The sequence below is a fragment of the Lycium ferocissimum genome, chromosome 7 (genome assembly GCF_029784015.1).
Source record: "Lycium ferocissimum isolate CSIRO_LF1 chromosome 7, AGI_CSIRO_Lferr_CH_V1, whole genome shotgun sequence".
Classification (NCBI taxonomy): Eukaryota; Viridiplantae; Streptophyta; class Magnoliopsida; order Solanales; family Solanaceae; genus Lycium; species Lycium ferocissimum.
In genome coordinates, this window is record NC_081348.1 from 34,005,377 (window position 1) to 34,023,976 (window position 18,600).

Consider the following 18,600-nt stretch of genomic DNA (forward strand, 5'->3'; position numbering starts at 1 on the left):
GACTGCATTTGTTCCTGGGCGGCTAATCAGTGACAATATTATACTAAGCCATGAATTGGTCAAAGGGTATGGTAGGAAGAACATCTCCCCAAGGTGTATGCTAAAGATCGACATGCAAAAAGCATACGACTCTGTGGAATGGCCCTTTCTAGAGCAAATTCTCATCAGCCTGAACTTCCCTGATCAATTTGTCAAATGGATTATGGTATGTGTTTCTACTGTCACCTATGCTATTGTGATTAATGGGAAGCTATCGCAGGCCTTCCCTGCTAAAAAAGGGTTAAGGCAAGGGGATCCTTTGTCCCCTTTCCTTTTTGTGCTATGTATGGAGTATCTAAATAGAGTATTGAAGCCTCTGGGTACTGATCTTGATTTTAACCACCACCCCAAGTGTGCAAAAATGAATATTGTCCAACTTGGGTTTGCAGATGATCTACTACTGTTTTGTAGGGGTGATGAATTGTCCATCTATAAAGTGTATGAGTGTTTCCAAAAGTTTTCAGCAGCATCAGGACTAATAGCAAACACTAGCAAAAGTTCAATATATTTTGGAGGGGTAGACATAATAACTCAGAAAGTTGTCCTGGATAAACTACAGTTTAGTACAGGCAGTCTTCCTTTTAGATATTTGGGGGTGCCCCTAAGCACTAAAAGGCTATCTGTTATGCAATGTATGCCCTTGATCGATAAGATGATGGGAAGAGTCACTCACTGGACCTCAAAACTGCTAACATATGCTGGCAGATTGCAGCTTATAAAAACTGTCCTTTTTGCCATACAAACCTTCTGGGCCCAAATTTTCATCCTCCCAAAAAAGGTTTTAAAAGCAGTGGAAACAATATACGCGAACATTCCTCCGGACGGAGATACCGCCTCAAAGAAGGCTTTGATAGCATGGGAGCAATTATGCTTACCCAAAGCAGCGGGTGGACTCTATATACTACACGCACAGACCTGGAATAAGGCTGCTGTTTGTAAGCTACTCTGGAATTTGTGTAGAAAGGCTGACAAACTATGGGTAAAATGGGTACATGCATACTATATCAAGAATCAAAGTGTGTGGAACATTTTTCCACAACAGGCCTCATGGCTGTTGAAAAAGATTTTTAAAGCAACAAGGACTTTGGAGGTAGCAGGAATTGACAATGAAGAATTTATGGCTGCTCCCACCTTCTCCATTAAGCAAATATACCTCAAGCTTAGAGGATGCCACCAGAAAGTGTGTTGGAGAAGGTTAATTTGCAACAATCAAGGCTCCCCAAAGTGGATATTCATCCTCTACCTAGCACTCAATAGAAGGCTATACACCCGAGATAGACTAAAGAAATGGGGCATAACAAATCAGGTTGCTTGCCCGCTATGTGGAACTGAATCGGAGACGATAGACCACCTGTTTTTTCAATGTGCTTACTCTGCAGCAGTCTGGGAGAAGCTACTGATGTGGCAAGGGTACCAACGAAAGGCAATGGACTGGACAAATGAAGTGCTATGGATGTGCGCACAGGTAAATGGAAAAGCTGTTCAATCCCAAGTATGTAGAATGGTGGCTGCGGGTAGTGTCTACATCCTATGGCAAGAAAGAAACAACCGAGTTTTTCAACAAAAGGAAAGGACACCAGAGGTATTAATTAGGATGATAGTGCAAGAGGTGATGGTTCGAGGAAGCGTGCAACCACGGTTAGCACACAGAATGGCTCAACTGGACTACTACCCCATATAGAGATTTGTGGCGGTCATAGACTGATGAGATAATATTGGACCAGGACCTTGGGACTTTGTCCATGTGCCTGGATTAAAACATGTGAGATCTGTACATACTTGATTTTGGTTAATAAAAGTCTTATTTACCAAAAAAAATTTACAAAATATAACGGATCTTCATTTTTCATATTTAAATTTTTCTTTTTAAAAAAAAAATTCACCCAAGGCATGAAAAATTCAATTGAATTTTTGTGTATAAAAAATGTATGAAATGTGCATATGTGAGCGAAAGTTTTAATATAGTTTTCATACACAAATTTTGAGCCAAATTTTTAAGCCTTGAGCAAGATATACACATTTCATACATTTTTCGTTCATAATTTGTTGAGCGAAATTGTTAGGCCTTGAACCAAATACGCACATTCCGTACATTTTTCATACACAAAAATTCTGAGCGAACTTTTTAAGCTTTGAGCGATATATACACATTTCTTACACAAAATGTTGAGCGATTTTTTAAGCTTGAACGACAAAAAAAAAAAAAAAAAAACTTGAGATAAAATTCCATATATATTTCGTAAGAAATCTATTGCTATGTTTGTAAACAGAAAAGTTTCGTTATATTTTGTAAATACTTTTCTTATTATATATATAGGTCAATCACCCCTTTATACATTTTCACACTTATCTGGTTCTACTAATGCAAAATATCATATGTCTGGAAGAGTGTGCAACATCATTTACAGTTCAACGTGGGAACATCGACTCCCAAGCGACTTCATGAACCAAATTACTATTGAAAGTGCAAAGAATTTTCACACTATTAGTGAAATTTCATCTGTTATAGAACAAGTTGTCTGCCAGGTAATGAGTTTCACTTATTAGGAACAGTTTTGTGCAAATAATATGCTATTTAGTAGTAAATTTCTATTTACAATTTCAGTGGAAAAGATAAATTAAACCACTGCAAAATTTGCTGAAAAAATACTTCACACAGTGGTACACTAATCTGAACTGGACAGTTCCTTGATTATATATTTTGACTAACAAAGTTCTTGGAGCATGTTGAAATGTCCAATGCCAGAAATAAAAGATTTTCCTTTTGGACATCAATAAATTAAAACCTAGCCCTTCTTTGCTTCACATAGAGGGAGCAACCTTTCTTTTTCCTTCAAATTATCATTTCCACTCTGATCATCACATTCATGTTCATGCTGAGTACGAGCAAGAGAGGCATAAGGGTGTTTACTTATAATCCTGAAATAATGAACTATATTAATTAAAACATAGTAGCATTGGATGTTTCATTCATATTAATATTAATCAAGAGAACTAATTAATTAAGCATTTCAAAGCTAGAAATTAATTCACCTCTTACGGCGTTTCTCGAAGAATCTTTTCAGGGATTTTCTTCTTGCAATTGGCAGGTCTAAAGTAGAAACAACAGAATCCAACAAAAATTGAATTAATCAACCAAATAAAAAGAAAAGCCTGGATTTTTAAGATTCAGCATTGACAAAGCTTTACTTGTGTAAACACTTAAAAGAATTCCTAACTTTAATCAGTCATGCTAACTGCAAAAAGTTCAAGCATTATTTATAACATTTTTACCAGGTTCGAGTCATGCCAATGGAGTATTTCTCCTTTAGTAGGCCTAACATCGTGAATTTAAATTAGTCAAACACATGTATTCAGATAGTTAATGCGTAAAGCTAAAAAAAAAAAAAAAAAAAAAAAAAAAAAAAAAGAAGCTAAAACATATATCTGATGTCAGGGTTATTATCTGAATGATCACCTGCTTGAAATTTACAGGCTGATGGAACTTGGGATTTCTGAGTTGTTTTAATTTCCTTTGGGGGATATTTTGCATTAGTAGAACCAGATAAGTGTGAACTTTCACGTGCCAGATTCATAACAAACTCTGCCTATAGGGAAAATTCACACTTTATTAATATCCCATGGCAAATTCCAAGTGTGCCGATATAAGAAATAACTTGATTGTCAAAAGAAAACTCAGAAAAACATGCTTCTTTTGGGATATATCTTATATTTGTGTGTACCTTTTCAACAGGAATATTGTCATAAACATGCACAGTCCCAGCGTAGAATATAGTGAACTGTTCTGATTTAGATTTCTCTCTTTGTGAATCTGGAGGCCGCATATCATGCCTATATATATTTGAGAAATACCAAAGGAATTAAAGTGCAAACACAATTAGTAGCTAGATCTGATAATTAGCTTTGATAAATATCAACCAAGTATGTTCACTTACCCAAGTTGTGGTAAAATAGCCGACTCTAGATTAGACATCCGTCTTTGACCACCAATAGTGTTGCCTATAATACCTTTTTGTATCTTTTTCGGTACATACTTGCTGAACAAATCCAGAGCTAATTGAGACAATTGATCTGCAGAATCATTCATTGTTGATGAAACAATCATTTAAGTTGCTCTCATGATCAATTTTCCTTCTGAGAATTTGAAGATCTCTTTCAATCTTCTTTTGGAACTGGGGTCAGTATATAACTTGTATACTAAGACAAAAATAAGAATGAATAAGATAAAGACCTCATTTAGCTGTGCGTAATATCAAAAAATTTTTTAGCATGGATAGAATTAGTTAATTAAATGGTGTAAAATTAAAATAATAGATGTGGGGTTGGAGAAAAAAATTGGAAGTAACGTCCCAAATGGCCAATATCGGTGTGCACTGCAGGCATGTCGATGAATTCGAAATCGAAAACGTTTAACACAAGAACCCCTCGTGAGATAATTGGAAGGCTGGCAGGTGTAATATAGTATAATAAAATTTAATTAAGTATTTATTATAGTTCTTGGACATATTCTGATTAGAAAAAATGTTACGATTTGGCCCCAGGAGATACGTTTCACTTAAAGACAAAAATATACCTTTCACGACTTAATCAAAAGCTTCCTCTTCTAATTCAATCCTTTGGAGGTGGATAACGGGCTAAGCCCAACTTCGGTGGCCAACAAATATCTAAATCAATTGGGTTTATAGACCATAGTTGAATGGTGGTCCAGTCCGTTAGACCATTATTAAAGAAGAAATTGTACGAATTTCCTTCACGCAATTTGCAGGATTGTCCTTCGCTGGGGTGGTCTTTAATTTTGTCCCTCAAATTAGTGACCTTTAATTTTTGCCCTTCGCTAAAAATTTCTTAATTTTGGATTCGAACCCTCGGTAAGTCAAAATTTTTAAAAAAATCCGCAAGGCAAAAAACTATGCCTTAAGACATAAGGCAAAACTCTGCTTTAAGACAGAATTTTGGCCTGAAGGTAAAATTCTCCCTTGAGATTTTTTTTTTTTTTTTACTACCTCGGGGTAGTAGACGAAGGGAAAAAAATTAAAGACCACCAATTTGAAGGTCAAAAATTAAAGATCACCCCAAACGAAGGACAGTCCGCGCAAATAAAAGATTTCCTTCAAAGTTCAAATGGGCTGGTCTTTAATTTGCCCTTTAATAATGGGAATTTTACATAAATGACTACACTTTGGGGGTTTAAAATTTGCCATAGCTACAGTTTCAATATTTACATTGCGTAGCTACAGTTTCCCCGCTGTATTCAAAAAATGGCTCGCTGTATTCATAAAACGGCTTAGCTGTATTCATGAATACAGCGAATAAAAAAATTTCAAAAATTCTTTTCACTGTATTCAAGTCATATGTATTCAACTCAGCTGTATTCATGTCAAATGTATTCAACTCAGTTGTATTCATCTATAGCTACTTTTACATTGTATTCACTTTATTGTATTTAAAAATCAGTGGTATTCAAACAACATAAATACAAAAAATATTGTATTCAACTTGTTGCATACAATTTTTTTTTAGTGAAGGCAGCAAGTCATACACTAAAATTTGAATACATAAAACATAGATACACTGGTCGGATTTCCCTAAACCCACAGGCCACTTGAAGGGCAATTACCATTCCCTTCTTCTCGGATGGCGTGGACAAACAAGCTTGATGAAGAATTCTTCCAAGTCAATAAAACTATTCCTAATACTCATTATTCTCGGCTCATTATTACAACTAAGTAAAGCATCTAATCCACTCACAAAGCCGAGATTTGACGTTAAAAATGGTGAGTTTAGGATATTGCGGAGTTGCGGATATGCCTTATGGAGATGGAAAAATGAGACGGTGTAAGGATGTGTTACCTGACCAGATGTCCACGTGTTCGGATCTGAATACAACTGATTTTATTATACGTCAGTGAGGGAGAAGAGAGAGAAGCTGTCCCCGGAGGACGCTCGCCGGAGAAGATGACCGGAGCTCGTTCGCCGGAGCTCCGGCGGCTGAGAGCAGAAGGAGCAGAAGCAGTAAGATTAACAAAAATTATAAATAATAATAATAAGAGAGTATTCTACTTTAAATATATATGTAGCTATTAATTGTATTTATCATACTACTCTTAGCTATAAGATGTAATTAATCTAAACTATAGCTACTAAATATAAATATGTACTATAGTTAGTTATGCCACGTAGATTTCCCTTTAATAATCGAACTTATGCCTAAGCGGGGAGCAATTTATGATGCAAAAATATAAGTAAAATTGACTTGGCATAGCTTACATTATTACCTATTTATAGAACATAACTAAACTTTACAATAATTATATTTAGTAGCTAAAATATAACATATTTACTTCCTATAGCTATCACTTTTTTACCACTCATCTGATAACTTCCCACACCCCTAAATTTAAGCAAAAAAAAAAAAAGTCCCTCTCTCCTATCCCCCTAAATACACGCCATTATGCCCAATGTCTCTTAATTTCCTCCAATTTCAAATCAGTTTTACAATAGGTCAACTTCCTTGTTTATCTCTAATTAACTACTCATTAATTTCACTCATAATTCAAATCTAATTCCCAAAAAAGGTAAGATTCTATACTGATTTTTACGTTTCACCATGTATTTAACCTATATTTTCGTTTTTTTTTTCTTCGTTACTTCCCGAATTTTCAATTCCTAATGTTTTGGATTGATATTTTAATAGTTGTTTTTCCTATATATTTTGGCTATATTTTAATTTTATTTTGATTATTATGTTCAATATTACTTATTCTGGTTTCTGTTGACTATATTTCAGATATATTTTTCATATATTTTGACTATATTTAGAAAAATTTCATAAAAAAAAAAAAAAAAAGTTGCAGTGAAAACGTTGTTACCTCAATTATGAACTCAATTATGACTATATTTTGGCTATATTTTAATTGTATTTTAATTATTATGTTCAATATTACTTATTCTGGTTTCTGTTGACTATATTTCAGATATATTTTTCAAAATTTCAGAAAAATCAAAAAAATAAAAAAGTTGCAGTGAAAACGTTGTTACCTCAATTAGGAACTCAACTTGAATTCGATATTTCAACAGATGAATTCAAATATATATTCGTCGTTTAAAACGAGCTCTGTTCACTGGTTTGATATTGTTATTTTTCAAAGTTTTTTGATGAACTAGTTTTTGAACTTTTTTTTTTTTTGGTTAAAAATATGAATGTATTTTTTGAATTCTTTTTTTTTTTTTTTTGAATTTGTTAGCTGTTTGAATGAGATATGAGATCAGATATGGAATGGGAGGATATTTGCGTGAATCAGGGAACATTAAAAACTGATTTTAATTTAAATTGGAATATATTTTGTTTCCATAAATATAGTACTTTCAGTTTTCTCAGCGTGTGTATTTCCGTTATATTTATCCTATATTTAAGTCGACGCGTCTACTAGCTAAATATAGGTCCTCCAGCTACGAATTGTAAATGTAGAACATGTAGTTATAGGTTGTTAGAAGGAGCTAAAAGGTAGCTGTTTGTGAAAATTTTACAAAATATAAACTTATATTCTTTCAAAAAGTTGTTTGTTATGAGGGACAACAATTAAAGACTTGACACAAAATAGAGGCATAAGTGCCAATGTTATTAAACTGAAATCAATCTAGATCCAGTTACTCCAAATCTTAAATGTCGTATAGGTAGCAAATGGGTAAGTTCCATCCAAGATTTCTTGGGTACTGGCTTGCAATATTAGCTGGTTGGCGGAACCTTTATCAGTGGACAGAACATGGTGCTTCCAATTTTTGGATAATAATTCTTTTCTCCTTTTGTGCTGAATTAGCACAAATTTGTTTCTCTCTTCTTCCTTTTTTAGTTCCTATCATACCAAATTTACTTGTATATAAAATAACTAAGACTTGCATAAGATTAAAGAAGCAAGCTGCTAAATTTTATTCCATGTTATTGAATTTTTGAAAGCATCTTAGTTGTGGTGAACTGGAAATGTGATATCCAAGTGGGGTTTTGTAGTTGGCTCTTGCATTGAATCCTTAATGAGAGGAAAAAAAAAAAATAATAAAAAAAAAATTACAATTTAATGAGAGAGAGTGTGTGCCTGAGTCATGCAATCTTTTGAAGAGATTGGTTTACAAGTTTCTTCATAATCCACAAAATCTGGTTTATCTTAACTCCATTAATTGCAAAAAAGAAGAAAGTTTAATTAAAAAAAGTTTATTAAAAAAACTATGCTGGTGTTTAAGTAAAATCTTGCAACCACATTGTAAGCATAACCTGTCTCTATAAACATAAAGAAAACATTGCTAAGCTGTATATCTTGTGCTTAAGCTTGACAAATTAGTTTTAAATTTACAATAATTTTATTCTTTCATAAAATATACTCTATCATTAACCTTCAGATCTTATTGCCGGTAGCAAAGTATGTACCAGAAACAAATGCATGTCTACTTCCATTATAGAGGAAAAAACAGGTAGAAAACTACAAATCAGGAAGACCATGTATAACAAGAAGTCAATTCCCATTTTTGTCATTCAAGTTGGCAACTTAAAACAGGTTTCATAGTTTCTTTTTGATAAAGCATGTTTCATAGTTCCTTACAAAAACTTCTCTGTTTTTGCGTATTCTGAACAACAAGGATTGCCAAGAAGAGCAGAAGTTTTTGGTGCATAACGGGCATTATAGTCTCTATAATCTTCTTGTCTTTGGGAATAATTCTTCTAGTGGCAATACATTTCTGCATAGTAGGGAGGTCCTATATGAGGCGGCCTGCTGAAAATGATGTGGTTGTTCAAAGTAGCAGCAATGGAGGAACAAGAATGTCTAATGAAGACTTGAAGAAACTTCCCTGTTTCCTGTACAAGGTTGAAGAGAGAGACAGAGATATACAAGAGGATTCCTTGGAATGTGCTGTGTGTTTAGAAAGATTCAAGTCAGGAGAAAACTGCAGATTGCTGACGAATTGCAACCACAGTTTCCATGTCAAATGCATTGATTCATGGTTGATAAAGACACCATATTGTCCAATTTGTCGAACAATTGCCATGAAACAGTCCTGCTAAGCTTGGTTGCTGCTTATTGGAAGCTGCCTTTGGGTAAAAGGTATGCTTGTCTAGGCCACCCCGGGATAAGCATTGCCTCAGATCAAAGGCCACATTTTCTGATAGTCCAGACAATGTTTTTTTGCGTGGTTAAAGGTCTAATATGTTGTAGTGTACTAAAAACTTTCAGGAAAATCAATCTCATTTACTGCTCCTTGGTGACCCAGAGCTTAGAAATGCATTCATTTGGATACGTCTTCTTTGTCTTACTACAGATTCTTGTTTATTGAATTAAGCTTGTCAGATATAATTTGCATACCTTAGTTAGATGACTTACCAAACACTTATCCAGCATGGAAGTGATAGTTGTCAACCTTGGTAGGGCCTCATTAAGAGTGAAATCAGAGAATGACAAAAACAAAAAATATATGATAGTTGTACAAATATGAAGAAACAGAACACTATGGTTCACCATGAATATTCATAATTTATCAGTCACTTCAAGACTAATCTTTGGTTGAGGAGGGTTAGTACATCTCCAAAAGAAACCTAAACAACTACCCATTATGTTCATAATGATCGCTGAAGTTGCAGCAGGTAATGCAACTGCTGGTGAGGAGGAGAAATGGGAGGTCGCTAAAACCACTCCCAAGGCAGAATTTTGCATGCCCACCTGCAAGGAAAGTACAGAAACTTTAACATGTTGAATGGCTGCATATATCAATGGGAAGAAGTGGACAGAGAGCGACAAGCTTCTTTTCTGTTTAAGGCTCCATTTGGCTGGCAGTATCAATTGGTTCAAGATGAAATACGTGTCATAAGATTTGTTGTACAGAGAATCATAATTATCTAAACCACTTTTCCTGAATTTAGTTGAAATTGTACAAGGTTGTGGAGGGACAATCTTCCATTCCATTGAGTAAAATGTTTTTGCAACAATAACTTCTTAACTTTAGAGATTAGAATTACAAAGGTGGAAAACATATCCGGGAACATATTGGTTTCATCCATGAGAAATGTGTTGTCATTGAGAAGTGATCAAACAGAGAACTAGCTAAAAAGTTTCGGGCTACTAAGAACAAAATAGGAACTTGTTACCAATGTGATCTTTTCCATGCACGGCTAGAATTTACCGAAATTGTAAGCGTGGGAGTCTTAAGCCCATCAAGAATTTACCTCGATAGATATAGCCCGTCTTTGAGGTTCACTGAACCCAACCAAAGCAGCAGAAAGATACCTGATAAAGATCTCATGAGATGACATAATCAGATTGGACGCTAAATCAGGACAGTAGATTGTAAAAGAGGAATAAGGACAATCTTACCCAACAAAGAAACCAGCAAAATGAAGCGATGCAACAGACACCGCAACGAGCCCAAATTCACTAGTTAGCAAATTCTGAGCACGAGTGAGTACAGGCAAATCAGAAGAGAGTGATATGCCAACCACCGAAGATCTCAGACGACCAACATTTTCAGAGAATATACTGAGCAGATGAAAACAATAAAAGACAGAGTGAGAAGGAATGAAGCAGAAAATGACAGTTGAGGAAACAATCAACACGCCGGACATCATTTAGAATCAACAACTATACCTGGCAGCTACAAGAGATGTAGCTAAGACAGCTAGAAGGGGAGCAAAAGGTGTAACAATTTTCACTGCTTTCGGAAATTTGTGCTGCATATAAGAACCTAGGAGGATTGGAGCAACCACAACCTAAAAAAACAGCAATGAAAAAAAATATTAATCAGTAAGCATATATAGAGATAATCTGATGAGTAAAGTCAGTAACATAACCTGGAGCGTGCTGATGGAAAGCTTAATAGCATCCACAGAAACATAAGTTCCTGCTAGAATTTTTGTCAAGGAGGGAGTGAGAAGCACTGCACCAATAGTGGTGCATGCTGTCATCACTATTGATAGCGGAACATCTCCTTGAGCAATTAAGGTCACCTGTAGTACAATTAGAAAGCATAAAGCAAATTTTGCAGTGAGCTTTATAATATAAGCCCGTAAATATTCATAATATCAAGAAGCTAGCATCCGAGTACAGGAGAGTGCAATTCAACAAATAGCAGACATCCTTTCCATGAAGCTTAATAAATGGGTTCATTAAAGGTTTTGTTCCAATCACAAGAAAGAAAGTTGGCAGACAGGAAATATTGTATCAGAAGTTGGACATCTAGTCGGAAGGGAAGGATACAAAAGACTTAACCATCTTTGGATGCTGCTAAAGGCCTTGGGTGAACGTAACAACTGAAACCTTTCTGTAAAGCACAATAATTGTATAATTCAACTAAATTAATTGCAATCCTCATTGATGAAAAGGAGGACAAGAGTTTTTAAAGGGATTGCTTCCAAGTTCCAACATACGTGGACAACTATTTGCTCGGCCGCTCCTTGAAACAGCATATCTTATGACATGGCACTCTAAAATGTATACGTAAGTACATCTTCTAGCCTCGTGGTTGTTACCGTCTTTGTTCAAGGATTTCCTATTAGTGCCAATACAATTTTCATACTACCAGAGCATCAAGAGTTCAAACTAAATCTTTGATTTCCTAGAGTGAAATAGAGAGGCAACATACAATTATAGAGCATAATCAGCAATGCAACTTGAAATAGTCTTAGTAATTATATCAGACACTACGTCATTACTGAAATTTTGTGTATATGCAGAGATTGAACATCTACAATCTAAATATTTCCATTTGGACAACCTGATATATTAGCTCTGTAAAGGAGAATATGATATAGAAGAAAGTCACCTTACCACGTTGGATGCTGTACCTCCAGGGCAACAAGCAAGCAATATCAGACCAACTGAATTTGAAGGAGAGAGACCCAAAAATTTGCTGAGAATCAGTCCCAAGACTGGCATAATTGTATACTGAGCCGCACAACCAAACAGAATCTAGAAAGATGAGGTAAACCAAAGAGTTTCAGCTTATACAATTTTTCCCTATATGCATATATATAGTCCGCTTAAAGCTTGAAGTAACAGAATTAAAGTACTTGTTTCTCTTTACAACAAATCCAGAAATCAATAGGTCACCATGTCCTAAAACCAAATGCTGGACCAAGTGCACATGTCTACATTTCTTTCTATGAAAGCTTAAATTGAATGTTAGAAGGTGTGAATGCCATATATTTGAATCCAAACGGGAGACCAAGTGGATATGCCTATACTTCTTTCTGTAGATGTCTTCATACCTTTCTTTGAAAGCGTAAGTTGAATGTTGCAAGGTACGATTGCCATATATTTGTAGTAATATGTTCCGAATTGGTACTTTGACTTTGCCAACAATCACCCATACAGGCAAATATATAAACATGACAGTTATTCAAGATGAGGGAAAAAGGCAATCATATTCGTAGTCATTAAGTCACATGCGAGCTCGTCCTGTTAATTGAATGTTTAGTGGAGCTAATCAAATGGTTATGGAAGATTAGGTGAATTTTTTCCCCAAAGATTAGGTGAAAACTCTTTTTAAGAGATTAGAGGAAAAACCAATCTGTCAGCAATTAGCTACTTTAAGTACATATAATGGCCTGGCCCATGAAGCATTGAGAAAGAAGACAACAGAATTCTCCGCGAGTTAGATTCTATTATATTTGCAGCTCATGAACAATAATACTACGTCTCAATGCCAAGCAAGATGACTCCCGCTATCACCCCTATCCATGTCGCTCCAGTTATGCGCGTCTCAGACCAAATTTATTAAAACTTTAGTTTCTCTAGCGCTAGAAGTTCTACATTTTCTACTGGAATATAGTAAAATGTCTAACTGGCCTAGGGCTCATAAGTCATAGCAAATATTGGATAAAATTACTTACAGCTCATTAAGAAAAATCCATGACAAGTAAAATGTGGCATCAATCAAAAAGTGTCTCACAGAGTAAGGGTTCAATCAAGATTGTCAGAATTCCCAAAATTCACTTGGACTATCTCAATCAAGACCCAAAAGAAAGCAAAAACAAGTCAAAGTCTTCAAAAAAATTCAACCACGTGGGCAATAAAATTTGCAGTAAGAAATTAAAATAGAGTGTACTCACAGAAAGAGGCCTTTGCAATAACAAATTGAGCAACTCCTTGATCTCCAAAGTAAGACCCATGGCAAGCATTATAAACCAAAGAGCCAAACTATATGAAGTAGGACTAGCCTTGACAAACCATGAAAAAGTGGATGGCTTTAAACAGGCAACAACCCCACCAACAGTAACATAAACAGGATAAAGACTTGCTGCAATTGACAGCCAATTTTCCCATCTGGATTTTGCTGGAACCACATCAAGATTCTGAGCATTTTCAGAAACACATCTAATGCTCTGAAAATTTGGGTTAGAAATTTTTGGCCTTGTCAAAGTAAAAATGGGCTTGATGGTTTTATAAAGAGGGATTCTTGGATATTGTTTTGTGTTTGAAATGAGGGAAGAGAAGCAAAGAGATATTGCCATAGCTGAATTGGAACAAAAGTTTCAAGATTTATTGAATTTTGGAAGTTGACCTTTGAATCAATAGATATGAGTGAGTTTGATCACTGTACTTTGATACAATAATTCTTCATTCTTGATTGATTGAGTAGGTAAAAAACATAGTCCATCCGTGGGTCCAACGGCTACTTTTTAGGAAAGCAGTTTAACTGGTTACAGTATCTTTTCCGAAGTTAAGAAAACCTGATACCGTAGATTATGTTACATTTCATGTGACGCTATTTGAAAATTAAATTGTTCCTTTATTATAATTTTAAATCTTTTGAATTACAATATAGGCATACTTATAATGTTTTTTGTGTAGTTTTATAATATGTAAATTCTGTTTTAAAAATTTAAAGATTTTATGCTAAAATTAACATTAAAAAAAAAACTGCAATCTTTTAATCCTGGAACTTAGAACCTTTTCACGTAAATGAAATGGAAGGAGCATCTCTTTAATAGATTGTTATGTTATTTATATCATCTGATCTGAGGTAAACATGAGTCGTTTAAATTGAGTGTTAAAATGTGTTATTGTATTTAACTTATTTTATTAAGTTTGTTACATGATTAGGAGACCCACATCTTTTCGATCAAAATATATATTATAAGATCAGATTATATGTCAGTTACCTAGGCTTTAATTAGATAATTTTAATGTGACAGGAAAATAATAACTTTCATGTGATATATTTTTACTTAGATGACCATAAGTGGAATTTTGTCCACCATTTGTGTAAACAGCTAAATTTGGGAATCAAAAAATTGTCAAGTAACTCCGAGTTTGTCAATTTCCTGTAAATAGTCGGAGTCGACTATAAATTTTGTTTATTTTCTATCAGTTCTACTCTAGTTCTTTTCGATCATACTAGTACTCTATTAAATACTTTATTATTTAAATTGTATGTACAATATGATTTGGAAAAATAGCCTCTGAAAAATGGTTTTATTAATCTATGAAGTGGCAACAGTAGAATGAACCTCTATTATATAAGCAAATGAAATTTCTGTGTTTCTTTAATTGATAATTAGGTAAAAAGTTAAAGACTAGTCTCATACAAGATATACATAAATATTCAAAATGAAATGTCCATCATATTCATGGCTAAGCTCTCCATCATTTGATATTCCATTTCTCCTAAGCAATTCTTCTTACTGGTTCCATTCCCTGCATTTTCAAACATGCAAAATTAGAATAATGTTACTAAAATACAAGGTTAACGTCTAATATAATTTTCCATGAAGTTTTGATCTACGTACATCAAGTATTGATTTATTTATTTAATATTTCAAAACCAGATTCACGACTTTTAGAGGAAAATATGATTTATAAATAACCATTTTTGGGTAAAAGAGAAATTTGTCTCTTTTTTTAAACTAGATTTAGAAGATGAGTACGTAAAAGATTTAGTTTCTCTACACTAATATTATATTTTTACACAATTAGGTTATTAAAAAGACAATATAATTATATATTTATATATATAACATTTTACTATGTAATGATAATGCAAAAGTCTTATTAATTATACTATCACCGAATATAAGTCAAATCTCTAGGAGAATACTGAAGGAAGAGCCATGCCTACCGTAAAAGGAATTAGGCATTGTTTTTTGGTTAAACGTTGGAAGATTGGAGAGCTTCCTGAGAGGGCAAGAGGAAATTGGAAGAATTGGTATATTTTGGCAATTGCATATCTCAATCATGTTGCCATCTGGGTCATGGAAGAATAGTTGATCCACTGTGATTCCACCATCCTTCACAGTAGCTGTAACATACTCAATCTTCATCTCATCCAATCTATGTATAATAAGGTTCATATCTGAGCATTGGAATGAAATGTGATTGTCTTTTGGGTTTATTTTCCCATGCTTTGATGGTGCATCTTTTTTTCCTAACAAATGTATTCCAATTCCGTGATTGAACAACCTGTACAAATATAAAAAAGAAAATTAATTATATATTTTCGTAAGTACTCAACTTACCATGAATACACATGGAGAATGGCAAATTAATAAACATACCAAGCTCCTTCAAATTCGAAAGAAGAAGGCCTCTGAATGAGACCAAAGCCAAGAACTTCCACATAGAATTTGACACTTTTTGGAACAGACTTGCAAACGTAGGAAACATGGTTCAATGCCAACAAAGGCATCCTAGTGTCTTCTTGTTCAAACCATGAGGAAGATGTAGTTGATGATGAATTTGATGACCATTTGAAGGTTGACTCATCACCTGATTCAGCTCTCACTATCTCTTTTCCCATTCTTCCTTCTTATTTACCCTTAAGAATTATATTCCTCCCTTTCACACTCTTAAGTGTAGAGCTAATGTTGGAACAGGTAGATAGAAATTAATGAATGAATACTCCTTTAGTTTTGTGTGGAACTTTACATAGGGGTGCGCCAATATATATAAGCAGAAGGGTGTTTGGTTTTGTGTGTTCTTTCACTTGTATAGGGGACCACGGTGTGTTGGATTAGGTGCGGGCACTTAATTACCCTTATCAGCTACGACCAAATATAAGCCCATCCCCTTCCTTAATCTCACTTAAAAATAATTCTATATTACACTCTCCTCTTTTTATTCTGCTTACCCTCACTTGGTTACCTTGAATTTTTTTGACATTAACATTCAAAACAACAATAACAACAACTACCTTCAGTTTCAAATCAGTTGAAATTGACTGCTATATGCATACTCATTTCTTGTTTTATGCTCATACATACATATCTTCATCAAACTAAATAAATTTGATATTCAAAGCACTGAGCAAAAATCATATTAATTGTGTGAACATCTGTAAGAATCATTGCATTGCTTTATTTTAATTAAACATTTAGATTCCCCTTGTCCATACCAATTGTTGATGGTTGTTCGATGATCAGGGAAGGCCTTTGAAGGAACTGTTATCAGTTCGTCCCTCGGTTGGCGTGCAGGAGAAGCTCGATCAGTGAAAGATATCTTTCTCTATTTAAAAAAATATTTAACTATATATTTTATCCGTAATAATATGCTCTAGAGAAATGATTTTATATGTTTAATAACGAAAAATTGTATAATATATATAAATACTTTTGATATGTGTGAAATATGTTTGTTTCTGACTTTATGTATCAACTTCTTATCAAGTTAGGCACCGATACACTATATCTTTATAGCACTAATGTTTACTAATGAATAATACTTAATAATAAGTAATAATTGACTTGTATTTTCACTTTTACTTGTGAAAGCTAAAGGTGAATTAATTGATTTGCAATAATGAAGTACTAATTTTTTTTCTAATCCGCAGAGTATGTTTTGATGTTCTCTGACACTGAACACAACTTTACCTGCAATTAATACTTAGCACGTTTTTCTTATTCTTTTTGTGAGAAATTCATTCTCAAAGCACAGGGACTCAAGATTCAAGACTGATACGTATTTTGACTATTCAATTTTGTATGACGCGTCAGTCCTATAATCACTCGGTTTCACTTGCTCTTTATTTTCTTTCTCCCCATTCTTACTCGGTTTCATCACTTAGGAATCTTTCAATTTTTTATTTGTTGATTGTGCATAACTTCTCTTTTTGTAATCTTTTAAAGGAGTGATCTACCGTGGTTTGAGGGTCAACGTGTGACTATAAGTTGTATAGTACTCCATGTCACATGATACCAAAGCGTACTTTGTTGCGGAACAAAAGATAAACGAAAAAAAGGAAAAGAAAAAAAAAAGAAAAATAGAAAGAGAGAGATAGGTGTCACATTTTAAAATGGTACTAAAAAATAGACAGAGAAGTCTGAATTAAAGTCTCGCTATTATATTGACACTTATTAGAAAGCATTGTTACACCGTACACAATTGGTAATAAGTTAAGGTCACAGCGTGAAGTGTAACTTAAGACAACAAAATCATAAAACCAAAATAGATTAACGAGGAAAGGGTCAAATTTGCTCACGGTACTATTCTATGTTGGATAATATTATTTTTCATTAGACTTTTGATCTAATATTACTCTTGCAGTTAGAAAAAAAGAGTCTCGTTTTTGCTCTTGCTCCTAATTATGAAGTTTCAACTTGAGGGTAATTCTAAACCCAAGTTACATTTAGTGAGTAAATTTCAGCTTTTTTTAATCAAAAAATTTGGACGTGTGAAATCTCTTATTTCCTGCTGGAGTTTGTCAGTGACAAGGATAATGAGGCACACTGCTAATACAAAAAGTATAAATGGACCACAAAATATAACAAAGGAAAGTACGTATATATATATTAAGGAGAAATATTTACGAAACGAGACGATAGTTTTCTATTTACAAAACATAACATTACAAATCCTATTCAAAACATAATTTTAAAAAAAAAAAATTAATTTTTTTAAATTATGTTTTTTTTAAAAAAAAAATATTATGTTTTCCGCTCAAAAATTTATATATGAAATGTGTATATCTCCCTCAAGACTTAAAAAGTTCGCTCAAAATTTAGTGTATGAAAACGGTATGAAAAAGTATGAAATGTGTATATCTCGTTCAAGGCTTAAAAAATCCGCTCAAAATTGTGTGTATGAAAACGATATGAAATTTGTATCTCGCTCAAGGCTTAGAATGTAGCTCACATTTTCATGTATAAAGTTCATGTTAGATTTCTGTAAAATTAATACAACTAGGACAACAGTGTATACAACTTTGATACAACATTCAAGACTTAAAATAATCGCTCAAATTTTTGTGTATGAAATATGTATATCTTGCTCAAGGCTTAAAAAGCTTGATCAAATTTGTGTATGAAAAACGTATGAAATGTGCATATCTCGATCAAGGCTTAAGCATTACGCTCAAAATTTTATGTATGACAATGGTATGAAAGGTGTATATCTCGCTCAAGGCTTAGAATTTCATTCACATTTTTTGTATATAAAGTTCATATTAGGTTTGTGAAAAATTAATACAACTTTCATACAATATTCAAGGCTTAAATTTTTTGCTCACATTTTTTGTTTGAAAACTATATTAAAATTTTTTCTCACACATACACATTTCATACATTTTTTATACAAATTTGTTATACACAAA

General features: G+C 33.7%; 3 protein-coding genes across 3 annotated transcripts; all 3 read right to left on the reverse strand.

Moving 5' to 3' along the window:
• Positions 1–2,592: 2,592 nt before the first annotated feature.
• Positions 2,593–4,271, reverse strand: LOC132062742 (protein TIFY 3B-like). The gene is made up of 5 exons (XM_059455250.1): positions 3,975–4,271; positions 3,762–3,870; positions 3,497–3,626; positions 3,073–3,130; positions 2,593–2,958 (listed from the first exon to the last, which is right to left on the reverse strand). Exons 1-5 carry the CDS (start codon positions 4,142–4,144, stop codon positions 2,826–2,828), a joined length of 600 nt encoding a protein of 199 aa, XP_059311233.1. The 5' UTR covers positions 4,145–4,271; the 3' UTR covers positions 2,593–2,825.
• Positions 4,272–9,484: 5,213 nt separating this feature from the next.
• LOC132064545 (probable sodium/metabolite cotransporter BASS1, chloroplastic) lies at positions 9,485–13,705 on the reverse strand. The gene is made up of 7 exons (XM_059457554.1): positions 13,127–13,705; positions 11,844–11,984; positions 10,868–11,023; positions 10,665–10,786; positions 10,395–10,556; positions 10,247–10,307; positions 9,485–9,743 (listed from the first exon to the last, which is right to left on the reverse strand). The coding sequence occupies exons 1-7, from the start codon at positions 13,526–13,528 to the stop codon at positions 9,552–9,554; spliced, it is 1,236 nt and encodes a 411-aa protein (XP_059313537.1). The 5' UTR covers positions 13,529–13,705; the 3' UTR covers positions 9,485–9,551.
• Positions 13,706–14,473: 768 nt separating this feature from the next.
• On the reverse strand, positions 14,474–15,938 carry LOC132064546 (glyoxylase I 4-like). Its single transcript, XM_059457555.1, has 3 exons — positions 15,572–15,938; positions 15,136–15,476; positions 14,474–14,714 (listed from the first exon to the last, which is right to left on the reverse strand). Exons 1-3 carry the CDS (start codon positions 15,811–15,813, stop codon positions 14,623–14,625), a joined length of 675 nt encoding a protein of 224 aa, XP_059313538.1. The 5' UTR covers positions 15,814–15,938; the 3' UTR covers positions 14,474–14,622.
• Between the last annotated feature and the right edge of the window lie 2,662 nt (positions 15,939–18,600).